Source organism: Pongo pygmaeus, chromosome 23, assembly GCF_028885625.2.
Source record: "Pongo pygmaeus isolate AG05252 chromosome 23, NHGRI_mPonPyg2-v2.0_pri, whole genome shotgun sequence".
Taxonomy (NCBI): Eukaryota; Metazoa; Chordata; class Mammalia; order Primates; family Hominidae; genus Pongo; species Pongo pygmaeus.
This window is the reverse complement of record NC_085931.1, coordinates 46,751,095-46,765,284: the sequence shown is the minus strand read 5'-3', so window position 1 is coordinate 46,765,284 and position 14,190 is coordinate 46,751,095. Positions and strand designations below refer to the sequence as shown.

Genomic DNA, 14,190 nt, shown 5'->3' with positions numbered 1-14,190 from the left:
ACATGCATTTCCCTTGGCCTCTTCTTTCACCTAAGAAGATCAGTGAGTTCATTTGGATAATAGCATACTTGTTAGAAGGATTGCTGATAGCTGGATGCTAGGAGAAAGAAAATAGTCGATGGCTTTTCACAATCCAGTTTATTTATGTGGCTACCCAGCAAGATTTTGGAAATGAACTAATTTGGGGAGATATGGAATAATAATGTTTGAAAGGTTTGATTTATTGAAAATCGTCTCTCATCTATCATAGAAATAATAGGTGGAAGACATCAAGTTGATCATAGCAATTTTTTCCCTTAACCCCAATTTTAAATAATAATAAGATAAAATTTAAATACTTTAAAATTTTTTTCATAAGTACTTTTCAAAGGAGATAGGCCTCAATCAAAAGCAGTGACAGTATCACCATTATTGTAAGTTTGTGTGTTACTCACATTTAATCAGTGATGCCATTTTGCCACAAAAGAACTCTATAATATCTCCTAGAACCATGGTTCTTAGCAGGAGTGGGGAGGTGGTGAGGAAAAAGAGGGAGTTAGATTCATCCAAGGATAAATAAAGTGATTCCTGGAGGTCCAGCATTAAACCCACGCTAGTTGGAATAGATCTCTGCTCTGCTGTAGTGATTTTAAGCATCACACCTGCCATTCCTTACCCACCCCCCGCCCCCGCCATCCCCCAACCCTCCTGCTCTATTGATCTATACACTACATGTAGGTAACAAGCTTTCATTTTGTCTGCTGGTCTTGAAATACACACTCTCCTCCTCAGTGTCACATAATGTCATTGTCTTCCCGGTAGAAAGAAGGTGTCTTGACATCACATGCTCACCAAAGTCCTGTTTTAATGTAAACCTAAAACAAAAATGTAGTAAAATTAAAGGCTAGGTTAAAATCAAGATAAGGCAGAAGTCTACCAGTGTGAGATTAAACTAATAAATATGCAGATAAAGGTCAGATATTGGAAGGATTATATTCTATTGTATTTTGCTCTAGTTTAAAACCCAGCTACAGAACTGTGCCAAAAGATCATGTGGTCAACGTGGCAACATCATAAAGTTAATTCGGTGATAAAATTGGTTCAGAGCAGAGTAGAAAAGCCCTTAGGAGATGACATTGAGCCATGAAAAACTGAGACTTTAACAACTGCAGAAAACACTGGAAAGGATCTTAAAGCCATCTTTTCAAAGGCATTTTCCTTTGAAGAAGCTGGAACTTGAAGTCAGAGATATGTTACAGATATGTGAAAAAGTAAAATTCCTAAACACAGGAAGTATTTTAGCAGAATGCTGTGGATTAGAATATACGGTTGTTGACAGAGGGCGAGCATACATGTGAGTGCTGTGGGTCAGGACTGAATTATATTGCCAGTGTCAGGCAGGTTGAATAGGGGAGCGATGGAGCATTGGGCGGCCCCACTGGGGACACCAGGTGTCATTCAGAATGAATTGCAAAGGAATAAGAATAATTCTTTTTAAAGGGGCATGTGTGTATCTGAATCAAGCTTAGCCAAGCCAAATTTATCCAGCTATCAGAGTTCCAAAAAGCCGTCCGTGTGTGCCCTCCTACATTAGGGTGTGCTGTGGCCATGCTAATCCCCATTTTTTGTTTTATTTCAAATCACACACAGATAGAATCTGCAAACTGCTTCAGATCAAACAGGTCTGATTGTGTGTAAATACATATGTCCTTTTTAATTTTTATTATTAATGGTTGCTTCAGTTTTGCATCAGTGCATGGTTAAAAGCAATACACATCAGCTATTTCATGACTTCATATCTCCAAATGAATTATTTCTCCTCTTTTTTTGTTTGTTTGTTTGTGCAGTCAGCTGAAGAAATGTTAACATCTCACTCTAAATCTCTCAGTGGAGTCTCTGTTCCCTTCTCTGATATAACAGATGGGTTACTGCTTGTTATAATTATTAACATTGTGGTGTGGGCCAGGGCTAGGGTGGGCAAGATTGACTATTTCTTTGGGCTGGGGAGGGGCCAGTCGTTAGGGTATGGAATGTTAACTCAAGTGGTGACTGACTGTTTCCGTAATACCAGGTCGTTGTGGCTGCACGCTCTAGTAATTGAGGCTGTGTACTTCACCGAGCTTGTGGTAGAGCCTAGGGCAAACCGCTGTCCCAAGAGAATGCTGGGATAGATAGAGTTAGCCAATACGAGTCTGAACGTGGTGATTTTGCTGGTTGTTTTAGCTCCAGATGTTGGCATGCTTAGTTTTTAATGTGATTAATAAATGTGGCGCCATTTCCCTCCCCACGCCTGAACCCTGTCTCTTCTACCTCCTTCCCACCCTTGTTCTTTTTGAAAAACTTAAGAAACAATAATGAAAACCTTGGTGTTTCAAACTGCACTTTGTTCTCATGTTTTCTAAAAGCCTTTAGATTTGCTAGTTAGAGTGAAAGCTGAAAAAACGGTTTCTCAGCCTGAAATTTCTATGCACTTCGAAATCTGGAATAGAAATAGATTTTTCTGAATTTTCTTTGTCTCACATTTTGTGATATGTTTTGTTGAATAAAGCAGCAAAAATACTTTTGAGTAAGAGTGTGTGTGTGTGTGTGTGTGTGTGCGTGTGTGAGAGAGAGAGAGAGGAATACATCCATGATACACAATTAATTTTTCTACTTTTGGAGTAGTCATTAGTGAATTACCAAGTTAGTTTAGTAGGATATTGCCTATCTATCCTAAAATAGTTCATCTTTTAAAGGTTTCTCTGTAATGCCATTATTATAAAGTAATCAGGAGAATAATCATGTTAAAGTCATCTGCTTTAAAAAAAACTATTAATGTGTTTTTTCTTAATGCTGATATTCTTCTCGAGCCTTTTGTTTTCAGTAAAATATTTGCAACTCTGTTCTGTTTTCTTCAACTTGAAAAGCAGAGAACTTCATCATGTTTAAACTTCAAAGTCAGAGTTGACTTATCAAAGAAGGAAACTGCTACAGATAGATTCTCTCCATCTCCTTCTGGATTGGAAGGAAGATTCTTTTCCATAGTCTGATCTATTTGAATTGTTTTGATTAGCAGTAACATTACTCCTAAACCACCAAGGTTCCGATGGCTTCCTGTAGGCCTAGGAAAATGAGGGGAAATTGGGTCTGTCAGCAACCTCGCTTAGAACCTGTTTTTTCCAGAATGAGTAGAATACAGCTTAAAGCCATGATTTGATAGAATACTCAGAGATCGTACCTCCAGTACCTCACTCAGTCTCCGTGAGAGTCAGGGGTGAAACCTACCCTTGGATGAGTACTTTTGAACCTCAGTATCCCTTTGCAAGAATTTATACCTCTGCCATATGGCATAAGACTTCAGGTTTTAATTTTTTTACTTAGGTAAACATGAATTGGGCTTTAACTGCTTTTACTGCCTTAACTTTAAAATTTTTTTAATGTTACTTTGATGATTGGAGTAATACGAAAGAGTAAAATGCTGAATTACCCTTGTTTGCAAAGAATTTTTACTAAATAGCCCTGCTGTAACTTTACACTAGCAAACAAATTCTAAACTAATGGAACCATCTCTAGTTATAATGAAAAATTACTAGGGTTCATTTTAGTGTTAAAATTCCAACTGTAATTAACGTTTGCTTTGTTTAACAAATGCTTAAAAAAAAAAAAGGTAAAGAAATACTTTAGTTAGTTAAATTATGTTGTGGCCAGGATGTACAGCTTTGCCCAGATCCTGGCTGGAATTCCAAGGAACCATGTTGATCAGAAACGGCCCCCAAGGGTGCTTCCTGCCGTGTTCCCATTCATTACCATTTCATTGTCAGTGTTTGGTAATATTAATTAGAGTCTTCGTATATCTCTGGAAGAATTCATAATTAAGAAGGAAATGTTTACTTTCTAACTCACTCACTTGAAAAACAAAGGAGGAATAATGTATAACCACTGAAAGCCAGTCAGGGATTTTTTAAAGTACATTTGAAACTATCCTGACTTCAAGCAGCATAAACTTGAAGAGCAGGAATAAATTTCCCTCACAATGCAGTTTCTTCGTTTAGAGAAAGCATAAATTATATAAGAAAGAAGCAAAAGGCTTTAGAAGCTCATAAGAAATTATAGGTATTTCTAAAATAAGGTGTAACAGAAATAAAAGAAGCAAGCTAGGACCTGCCATGTAAGATGGTTAAGAAGAACAGGGGTCCCATTAGAAAATAGTTGTTCTCAATCCCAAGAAATGATACAGAAGTAAATTTGAAATTTCTTTTGTAGATTTAGAAAAATTGAACATTTGAAAAAATAGGAAGTAGAAAGCACAGGGCAAAAACCTTCAGATATCCATGAGAAATGAGCACATTTTATCCACAGAAATAAAATGTTCATGCTATTGTTCACTACTGAAATGATGTTCCAGTTGGGCCAGTTGAACATAGTTGTTTTTGATAGTGAAAGGCCAATAATAAAAATTTGCATCTGAATTACGTTTAGGTAAAATAGATGAATTCTAGAAGGGTAAAGAAAAATAATAAAAAGTAGAGTTTGCCACTTTTAAAAATATCCTGTCTCATGTAGCAAGCATTTGTTGTTGTGATTGTCTCTTGAAATGCTTTCTGAAAGAGTACATGATTCACCCTGATAGTGAAAACCTTTTGTATATTTGGGTTATCTAAACTGAGGTGAAATAGAAGGATGTGATGGTTTGAAATTCTTTAGGACTGAGTGGATATTTGGACCATTGGAAGAAAAGCTCAGAGTCTACTGTAAGATTAATATGTAAGAATCTCAAAACCTTTTAGGGAAGGAAAATGCAGTTAAGTGCTAGAAGCAGGGTTCCTGATCTATTTGAATCCAGCCAAAGAATCCTCAGAAATTTGTAATTGATTTGCTCAAGTATGAAATGTAGATCTGAGTTGGCAGACTTTCCTTAAAGGGCCAAGTGGTAAATATTTTTGGCTTTGTAGGACATTGGTCTCTGTCACAAGTACTTTCAAAAACAGCTGGCAAGCTGCATTGGCTCACAGGCCAAAGTTTGCTGACCCCTGATCTACATTGTTTTTCCTTCTAAATATTACCTGATTATCTTAGCTTCTTGGCAAACATGCTAGGCCGGATGGAGCAGAGGTTTCTGTTACATATAGTAGTCTCTTATTAATGAATCAATCCAAGAACACGTTAGAGAATCTGAAGTCAACACATACAGATTTCATGTTTTAACTTTATAATTTATATTTCTTGTCAGAGTTCTCCCAACTTGCTGTAAATATTTTCGCTTTTGAAAGTTCCAACAAAGACTGTGAAGTAAGACAGATTCAAAATCATGTCTTCATTTCTTGTATTTAACAGGTACTACCAAACTTTACTTTTAATACCATCACTAATTGGAAAGCAAATCCTTGCATATCGTAGGGCTTAATTTTTTATTGGAGGAATAATAACATGCAGACTGATGCAGTTTGAAACATTTTTTTCCCATGTGTGTGTCTATGTTTGTGTCAGTCCCTGTGTCTACATGTGTGTACGTCTGTGTGTGGGCGGGTGTGTGTTTTTCTGTACACCTGGGGGGAGAGGTATCTGTAAAGTCAGTTCTCTTCTCTCCTATAGGGTGGATATGCAGCCTACAGATATGCACAGCCTGCTACTGCAACCGCAGCCACTGCTGCTGCAGCCGCTGCAGCCGCTTACAGCGACGGGTATGTACAGAGACAGTGGTGAGCTTTGGGATGCATGAGAGCTGTTCCATCCCAAAATGTCACCCATTTTCCTCCCTTCACCGTTTCCACAGCAGCTCTTAGCACATCGGGCATCTTGCCAGCCTGGGCTTTCTGCAGACCTCTTGATGGCCTCTGTCATGCCTAAAGCACAAGGCACCGGCTCTGTCCTCCGCTCCCTCTTTCTTGTTCTCATCTCTTCTTTGACTTTGACTCCAGTCCCTCTCTTCCTCATCTCCAATTCCTTTTCCATTTTATGGAAGTACTTCAGATTTTTTCAGTTATTGCATTTGGGAGTAGAAATAGAAAGGTTTTTTCCTATTCCTTGTAATTCCAGTTTCCTTATGATAATCCAAGACCAAGTGACTCACAAGTCTTAAAGCACAGTAATCCCTTTAATTTTTTTAGATCATACACTTTTCTTTATCTGTCTGATTGTGTTTCTTCTTTCCAGTTATGGCAGGGTGTACACAGCTGACCCCTACCACGCCCTTGCCCCTGCCGCTAGCTATGGAGTTGGCGCTGTGGTAAGTATATAATATACCATTGCTTTATAAAACCATTTCATTCCTTCTTTCACCCATAGACTACAGAAGATCTAGGGAGGTAGTAAATTCAGCCTTTCATGCACCATCGAGGTATTAAAGTCACACAGATCTACCTGGAAGTTTCATGTCACCCTCTTTATTTATGTGTTATTATAATGTGAGCCGCATTTTAATAACCTAGTTATTATAATAATGGCCTAGTTAGGGGCAGCAGAAAGGAATGATCACTGATAGTGTGCCCCGAGTAGTGGCATCATTTGTGAGAGAAATAGGGGAACTGGTGAATGTTTTCTATTGGTTCAAATGTTGAGTGCATACCTGTGGCATAGTTTCATTGATAGGTGTTGGCAAAGGAGCATGGAGCATAAGGCTGTAGTATTCACAGTAAGCTTTTCAAAAACTTAAAGTTTCAAATGCAAATCTAAAGGATGTCTCTGCTCTTCCTAAGCCTTCTGGTAGATAGTACTAGAAATTGCTAAGTGAATGCTTTATGGCGTATTTTATTACTGATTATTGATAACAGTTGTGGCAAAATATGGTGTTTTTGATAGAAGTATCGAAGAAGTCCATAGAACTAGCATAATTTCTTCTGACCAACCACCTCACTGCAGTATTATTGTGTTGGCTTGGATGCCTCCAGTTTCAGTGATTAGGACTCACAGGCTGCAACAAAGACAGGCCATTCCACAGTGACACCTCTGCCAGGCTTGCTCTCTAATCCAAAATGCAACTGGGCAACTACCTCTGGACATGGGCAGAGTTGTTTGAAAAGGAGACAGAATGAAGTGTAAAATGTAAAACCTAAAGGAATATGAGAAAGCTACTTCTCACACCAAATTTCTACTGATGAAGATTTGTGGAAGGAAGTAATAGGGGGCCCTGAGGGAATATATGTTTATAAATGAAGTAGAGCATTACAGTATAAAGGCAGTGGTGGAAGTTCCTGAGGTTGTATTTCGTCCTAAAATGATATAAGTCCTATGCTAAAAGAATGACCTGAGAAAGATGCATTCCTGGGAAACTTCTAATTGAAAGAGATAAGCCATTAGATAAAGTCATTTGATAAAGATAAAGGAATAAAGCCTAGTTAAAACCCCAGCTAGATATATAAATGTGAATATGTCAAGAAACAGCCTACTTGGTGTGCTTCGTAGATGATAGAGGAAACAGACTTTATTAAAGACTGGCCCAGGTTTAGATGCAGCACCATCTCAAACATGGGCTGTGAGCACACATGGCAGGGATCGTGTCAGAAGTAACGTGCACTGCCGGTGGATCATATGTGAGAAGGGGAAACTGGTGATCTGTTTTCCACCAGGATTATAAGGCTATATCAAGGTAAACAAAAACCTGTGCTTTTAAAAATCAAACTCTTTGCAGAACTTGTTTTCAACTGTGTATTGTTTCCCTTCTGTGCTAATTCATGTAAATAATGAAATAAAATGTCATCATACTCTCCTTGAAAATATCAGGTCAGCAATAAATGTGCTGGGCTCTGGTCTGAGCACCTTGGAAGCAGAAGTTGGTTTCCTGACTTCACCGCACAAGGCAATGCTTGATCAGTTGCTTTGAGGCTTCGAAGCAGGCTGTGTTTCTAGATCCCTCTCTGGACATTTTTCTTCACTGTTAATGCTTCTCTCATCAACCTTTTAATTATTTTTATCTCTTTAATTACTGCAGGCGAGTTTATACCGAGGTGGCTACAGCCGATTTGCCCCCTACTGAAGTGACGTGAGACCCCTGCAAATGGGACAGCCCCCCAGTTCATGAGGCCTGGCTATTGCAATATTTACTAGTAGAGGAACTCTATAGCAAGATGAAGAGGAAAAACAAACAAACAAACAAACAAAAAACACAAAAAAAGAAAGAATACTTTTTTATACCTCACTATGTTCTTTGAATATGTATTTTTCCTTTAAATTTCTGCCTTTAATTCTTTTGTTCCAAAGATTGTGCATTTTTTTCTTTTTTTTTTTAAACTGTGGTAAAAAAAAAAAAAAAATAATGCATTTCCATGTCTGTATGTCCGTGCTTAGCTTATTCTATCAATCACGGAAGAGGCAGTCAAGGAGGAAGGAGAGACTTAGGAGCCGATAAATGCATCTGATCAGAAATCAGCAGACAGAATTACCAAAGTGTATCTGGTGCTGAATGGCTGGGGGACAAGCAGAAGTGGAAGAGATCTTTCTGCAACAGGATATTCTTCTAGTCTTCTGAGTTTCTGGTCTTTGACAGGCAATTCTGGTTGGCTGTGGCTGGAATCCACATGCTGATAGATAGGAATTTGTGCTTACGAAGCAGGAGAATTAAAAAGACGCTTTCCTCTCCTCTTCCCTCCTGTCTTCTCCATTCTTTTTACAATCATCTTACACGCACAGCCTGAGACAGTTGGCATAGTTTTTGGAATTATAGTATTGATATTTCCAAACGTGCTCTCAGACTGTGGATAATAATAAACACCTCATTAGGAAACTGATCTCAGAATGAACTCTGGAGTATGAAAAAGATCATTTCTTTTTGTTCCTGTAACCTAGCATTCCTTCTAGGCTTCTTCTCCTAAATTTAATTGAACCACAGCTTAGCTCATGTATTCTTTTATTAACACCCTGCTCTCATGTCCATAAGATTCAGGAATTTAGGACCCAGGGACAGAAAAATGAATAAGCCAGTGACCAGATTTCCCCCAGATGTCTTGAGGATTAGAAGTACAAATCGTTCACAGCCATTAAAGAGGGTGAGGAAGGGAAAAGGAATATTAGAAGATCTGGTATTTCTTACTTTTTTCTTGCCTCAGAAAGTAAAAGTTTAAAAAATAGAATAAAGAATCTGCTGGGGAAAGATAGAGTACCAGGTCCTAGGTCAGTAGTCCCTGGAAGTTTTGGTGATGAGGACATGGAAGGGCAGGCAGAGGCACTTTGCACTTGCTCCAAAGCCATAGGAATTTTCATCTTCCAGAGCCTTTATGAGTCACTTCTCTATCCACAGTCTTGAGCCTGTGGCTATCCCGCTGAGCTTCTCACTGTCCTCGAAAAACACCCAGCTGAGCACTCGGACCACTTTGTATACATTAACACTACACGACATAAAATGTAGAGGCCCTGAGATTGCTGCCCTCCCGTATTGGAAGGAGGGTCTGAAATGGCAAGGGTCTTCTATATCGCCAGAAAGAGTCACGCAGTGAGTCACTGCTGTTGCCATCTGGCTGTAATTTTCTATGTTATCAAGGTAGGAGAGAGTGTTTCTCTTCTAGCTGTTAGATAGAACTGATAAAAGCAAGTGTCCTACAGCATTTCCCAAATGAAGGCATTAGGAAATAGAAAAGCACGGTCTTTTTGGCTCCCTGGTCTATTCACATTGGTACTAGGGTGACCTTTCACCCAAGGGACAGCTGCTAAAGGGAGTAATTCAGAGACATGGAGCTTCTGGTTTGTTATGGGTTTGTTTTGGGTTTGTTTTGAACTCCTGCCTCCACACGTGTTCTTGACTGATAACTGACTCATGTCCCTGAATTAAAATGACTGACCTATGACAGCATCAAGCATTCTTTGTAAGCAGAGTGATATATCTGAGAGGACGTTGACCTGTCGTGTAGAATACATATCCTTTCCCCCTTCAGAATCCTGTCTCGCCTCATAACTGGGAGAGAGGCTGTGCCTGAAACTAGGGGCGATGTCAAGGAAGCTAGAGGCCTCGATGCAATTATTGCTGATTCTGGGGAGGAAGACAGAGAATAAGGGGACACGAACTGCCCAGTCCATTGGCCATTTATAAGGGTCCCCCCACCCCAAGCCAAAGTTTGGTTTGTTGCTGTTAAGACAATTTTTGTTGTATGTATATAAATATTTTAGTTAGAGGAGCGGGGAATGGGATGCGGGCTCTCACAGTTCTAGGGAATGGGGGCAGGGAGGATTTTGCTTTTGCTTTTGCTTTTGCTTTGAGGGAGAACTTTAGCTGACTAAAAAAACAGAAGTTTGGGGTCATGATCACAAAGGGGCCATTCCCAAAAGATGGCAAGCCACGTACTCAGTGGAGACTACGCCAAATTCTAAATGGTTGTATCCATAGCAGGGGAGAATAGGAGAATGAGTTTAAGAGTTTTTCTCTTCTTTTTTCCTAGAAAGAGGTAAGGATAATGGGAAAGGTAGAGAAGGCAGCTCCCACAGACCTTTTAAGAGAGGCAGAATCTTGAGCTTGAGGCACCTTGAGTGCATCTCAGTTCAGCTGGTTCTGGCTGAGGCCTCCAAAGGCAAGCTCTGTGCTTTCCAGTGGTTTCTGCTGCATTTCCAGGGATGGTGTTTAACACCGCTTCCTCCAGCTCCCTTTTCTAAGAAAGAATAAATGGAGTTCTGCTTTTTACGAAAGGGTCTTTGGTTTTCAGTGTCAACACTGAGAATTGGGGCTCTTACAAGCATCTGGATTTCACAGTATCAACCTCCCCGTCACCTTTTGAACTTTGAGACTCCATACAGTCAAATTCACCAGAGGCAGGTTGCTCGAAGCAGCACTGCTTGTCTGTTCCTGACTCTGGTTCTCACTGTATTAAGAAAGAGAGTCAGAGGAGTCTGGCATTTCATGAGTTTGTTAGAGGATGCTGGCTGATAATTCCAGAAAACTCACTGATGCTAAATCACAGTACATGCATGATTCTTTTTCATCTTTACTATAGTTCATGACCTGGACTTTCTGTACTCTTGGAAGCTGAGCTCCTTAAAGGAGGCCTCTAGTGAACACCTTTATCTCCATGTCCCTCTTTGAGCCCAGAGAGCTGCCCATAGGCATTTTCCAGAATTCCTCATGTCACTTAGTTCAATTTCCATTAACTCAGATCAGCCATTGTGATTCACCATTTGTCAGGCTCTCAGGTTTAACAAAACCTACTATCACCGTCATCCTCCAACAGCCACGGTCTGAATTGAGCCAACCTTTTTTTTTTTTCTTTGAGAAAGAAGTGGACTGGGGCACAACTTTTAGTCTGAGGGGAGCTAGTGGAAATCTAGACAACAGAAGTCATCAATAGCAGCTTTTCCTCAAATGTGTGACTCCTCAGGGGCTGAACTGCTTTTAGCTTAGAATTATACTTTACTAGAGATCTAGCAGATAAGTGGGTTAATCACTACCATCCTGTAACTAGTTATATAGCTTCCAGACATGAGGGAGACATCAAACAGGGATGGAAGCAACCCCAAGGATATGCAAGAAGGGCATGATGAACCCCCTTCCCTCTGGCAGGAGAACAAGGCCAACCAAGGGACAGACTGGAAAGCACTTAGATGTTTAAGGAGGGGAAAGGGGAAACTTTGACAAGTCCTCCCCTTTTGCCAAGTTCAGCCAGTTCTCTGCTGCTTGCAACCCTCTAGCACAGTAACATTTGCAGAATTGCAGATTTTTCCCCCAGATACTAGGAGGAAAGGGACTTTGGGGGGTGGGGAAGGGGTCATGGTGTTTTAAAAGCATAAGTTACCTGTTTGCACTGTTTTAAGATAGGAAAAAAATAGTGGACAAGGTGAACATCAGACGTAAATTTGTGTGTTTTCATTTTGTCATGCTCTTGAAAATGTTTGACCATTTGTAGTATACACAGTGAAACTTGATTCTCTGTTGCATAAAACACTATATTTTTTTTGGAAATGTTACTGTCCAAAAGCCTCTTCCCTCCCTTTCCTTTTCCTGTGTACTTCCTTCATACTTGCTTTACTGATCAGCCAGGCAGTAGCCATCCAAGAGCTAGAGCATGAAACAGGGCCCTTTCCAAGTAGGCTCTGGGTGTCCTAAGCCAGCGTGTGCCCTCTGGTTTAGTGAGTGTAATAGAGTCCCTGGCACCTTTCTTTGCAAATAAGGCTTACAGACCGGACTGCAGCAAGTTATCAGATTCCTCAATCAGATGCACTAGGAGTGAGGAGCCCAGGGATGGAGGGGGTTCCTGAAGTATTGCGGTTGGCTGTAGTAGCTGAGTTCTTTTCCATGTTACCGAAACTGTAGCCAGTTACAGTTTACTCAGGAAAACGGTAGATCAATTCAGCCATGGTAGTGCTGGTTGGCAGGGATTGGTAACGGAGAGAACTGCTCATCAGCCAAAACTCAAGCCTTGCCTTTTAGGAGGCCACCAGCAGAGGGACTTGGTCCTCCTTGTCTGGTACTTGTGTACATGCCGGTGACCTGAGGACTCCACTCACACTGGCGAGCAAAAAGGGAACAGTGATTCTCTTTTCTCTCCCCACCCCCTGCCCTTTGTTACCAACACCAGTTTCCCAGGGGGTACATGAGTTTTTGAATTTTTAAAAAATGTTTTTTGGTTTGGTTTTTCCGGGGACTGATACGTGCTTTAAGCAATGTCCATACCCCGTCAAGACTCCCAGCTTAGTCATTTTCTTGTATTTTTCTGTTCACAGTATTTGTGTGTGTGCTTGTTTTGGCAGCTCATTTTGGCTGTATTATATATCGAGTGATGAATTGATCCTCTTTTTTCCCTAAGGGATATGAATTGTTTTTCTTGTGTTATATTCTGCTTGTGAATAGCTGGAGCAAACCTGGGGCTGACACACGTAAGCTAGGGCTGCAAAGCGAGAAGAGAGCCGGTGGAGTGTACTTGTCCCTGACAGGCTGACCTACCTGAGTCTCTGAGCTTTTCAGTCCAAATCTTTGCAAGGCTCAAAATGCCACAGAACCTCTCCTCTTCTCCCCACTCCCCATGGCAGGGACCGGACCATCCCTACATGCAACATGCTGTTCCTCCAGCCCCTCCCATTGCCGTGGCAAAACAGGTACCTTTGGGGCATGGAGGCATTACATGGGATGCTTGTGTAATCGACCACCTAGCCTTCTCTCTCCCCTCCCGTCCTCCCCCAGAATCACTTCCTAGGACACCCGAGCTGCTTGCCCAGGGTCCTGTTTCCCTGCTAACTCCAGAGAAGCATCCCAGGGCTTTGTGACAGTCTCTAATTCCCTTCCCTTCTCGTTAAGAATCATATTGTATAGTAGCTTTCAGACCATACAGTATTCATTGGGTTACTCCTATTATTATCAAGTAGCTGGAATTGTGAAGGTCGGAGTAGTTAGATCTTTAGCTTTTATTCCTTATTTTTTTGTATTACTCTCCATGTGTATAAATTATTGATCATGTTGCTGGCTTTTATAAACTCTAAGCAAAGGAGGAGCACTGCCTCAGCCTTTGCACATGGTAATGAAGCACTGTTTTTAAATAAAAGAGAGAAACACCATTCTTTGGCCTGTGTGTATTAATCCTCGTTCCCTCTTGCCTCTGCCTGAGGCTCCAAAGATACAACTTGGATTTGACTTTTTAAGCGGGGGCAGGGGGGGACAAGAGGAAAAGTGCCAGGCGTTCTAAGGTGAGACATTCTAAATGGTGATGATAAGCCAGAAGGTAAACGAGGCCAGCAGGTGGGCCCGTGTCAGCTGCTCTCAGCTTCCCCAGCTGCTGAACTCCAGTCTGTCCAAAAGCTGCTTCTGAAATCTTTCAGCTTCACTTCTTCACTGTCCACCCTCCCCTAGATTCAACTCCTACCTTTACTGCACCACAGACACTGTCCTTGCCAGGGGCTGTGGCCCCACTTGACCTTATCAAAGTGTTATTTCTCTGCCTTGCCTCCTCTGTCCCTGCTGCCCCTGGCTGTCCGGCTGCCACCCAGGCTCCCTCACTTTTTGTTCAGCCATAGGAAATACGTCCTGCCTAGCCCTTTCCTTCCTGTTTCTTTTCTTTTTTTCCCCTTAAGACAGGGTCTCACTGTGTCACCCAGGCTGGAGTGCAGTGGTGGATCAAGGCTCACTGTAGCCTCAAACTCCTGGGCTCAAGTGATCCTCCCACCTCAGCCTCCCGAGAAGCTGGAACTACAGGTGCACACCACCATACCCGGCAAAATTTTTTGTAGAGATGGGGCTCCACTGTGTTGCCCAGGCTGGTCTCGAACTCCTGGCCTCAAGTGATCCTCCCACCTCAGCCTCCCAAAGTGCTGGCATTACAGGCATGA

General features: G+C 41.2%; 1 protein-coding gene across 34 annotated transcripts in view; it reads left to right on the top strand.

Moving 5' to 3' along the window:
* The window catches only part of RBFOX2 (RNA binding fox-1 homolog 2), a 291,147-nt gene extending 277,725 nt beyond the window's left edge, over positions 1-13,422 (top strand). For 18 of the 34 annotated variants that reach the window (XM_063663013.1, XM_063663014.1, XM_063663011.1 and 15 more), the window contains 3 exons: positions 5,551-5,639; positions 6,112-6,184; positions 7,886-13,422. In XM_063663013.1, the coding sequence (XP_063519083.1) occupies positions 5,551-5,639; positions 6,112-6,184; positions 7,886-7,940 (217 nt within the window). In that variant the 3' untranslated portion in view covers positions 7,941-13,422. Of the gene's footprint in view, positions 1-1,629; positions 1,662-5,550; positions 5,640-6,111; positions 6,185-7,885 lie in introns of all 34 variants that reach the window. The other 16 variants (XM_063663007.1, XM_063663008.1, XM_063663009.1 and 13 more) reach the window with 1 other exon arrangement.
* The last annotated feature ends 768 nt before the right edge of the window (positions 13,423-14,190 follow it).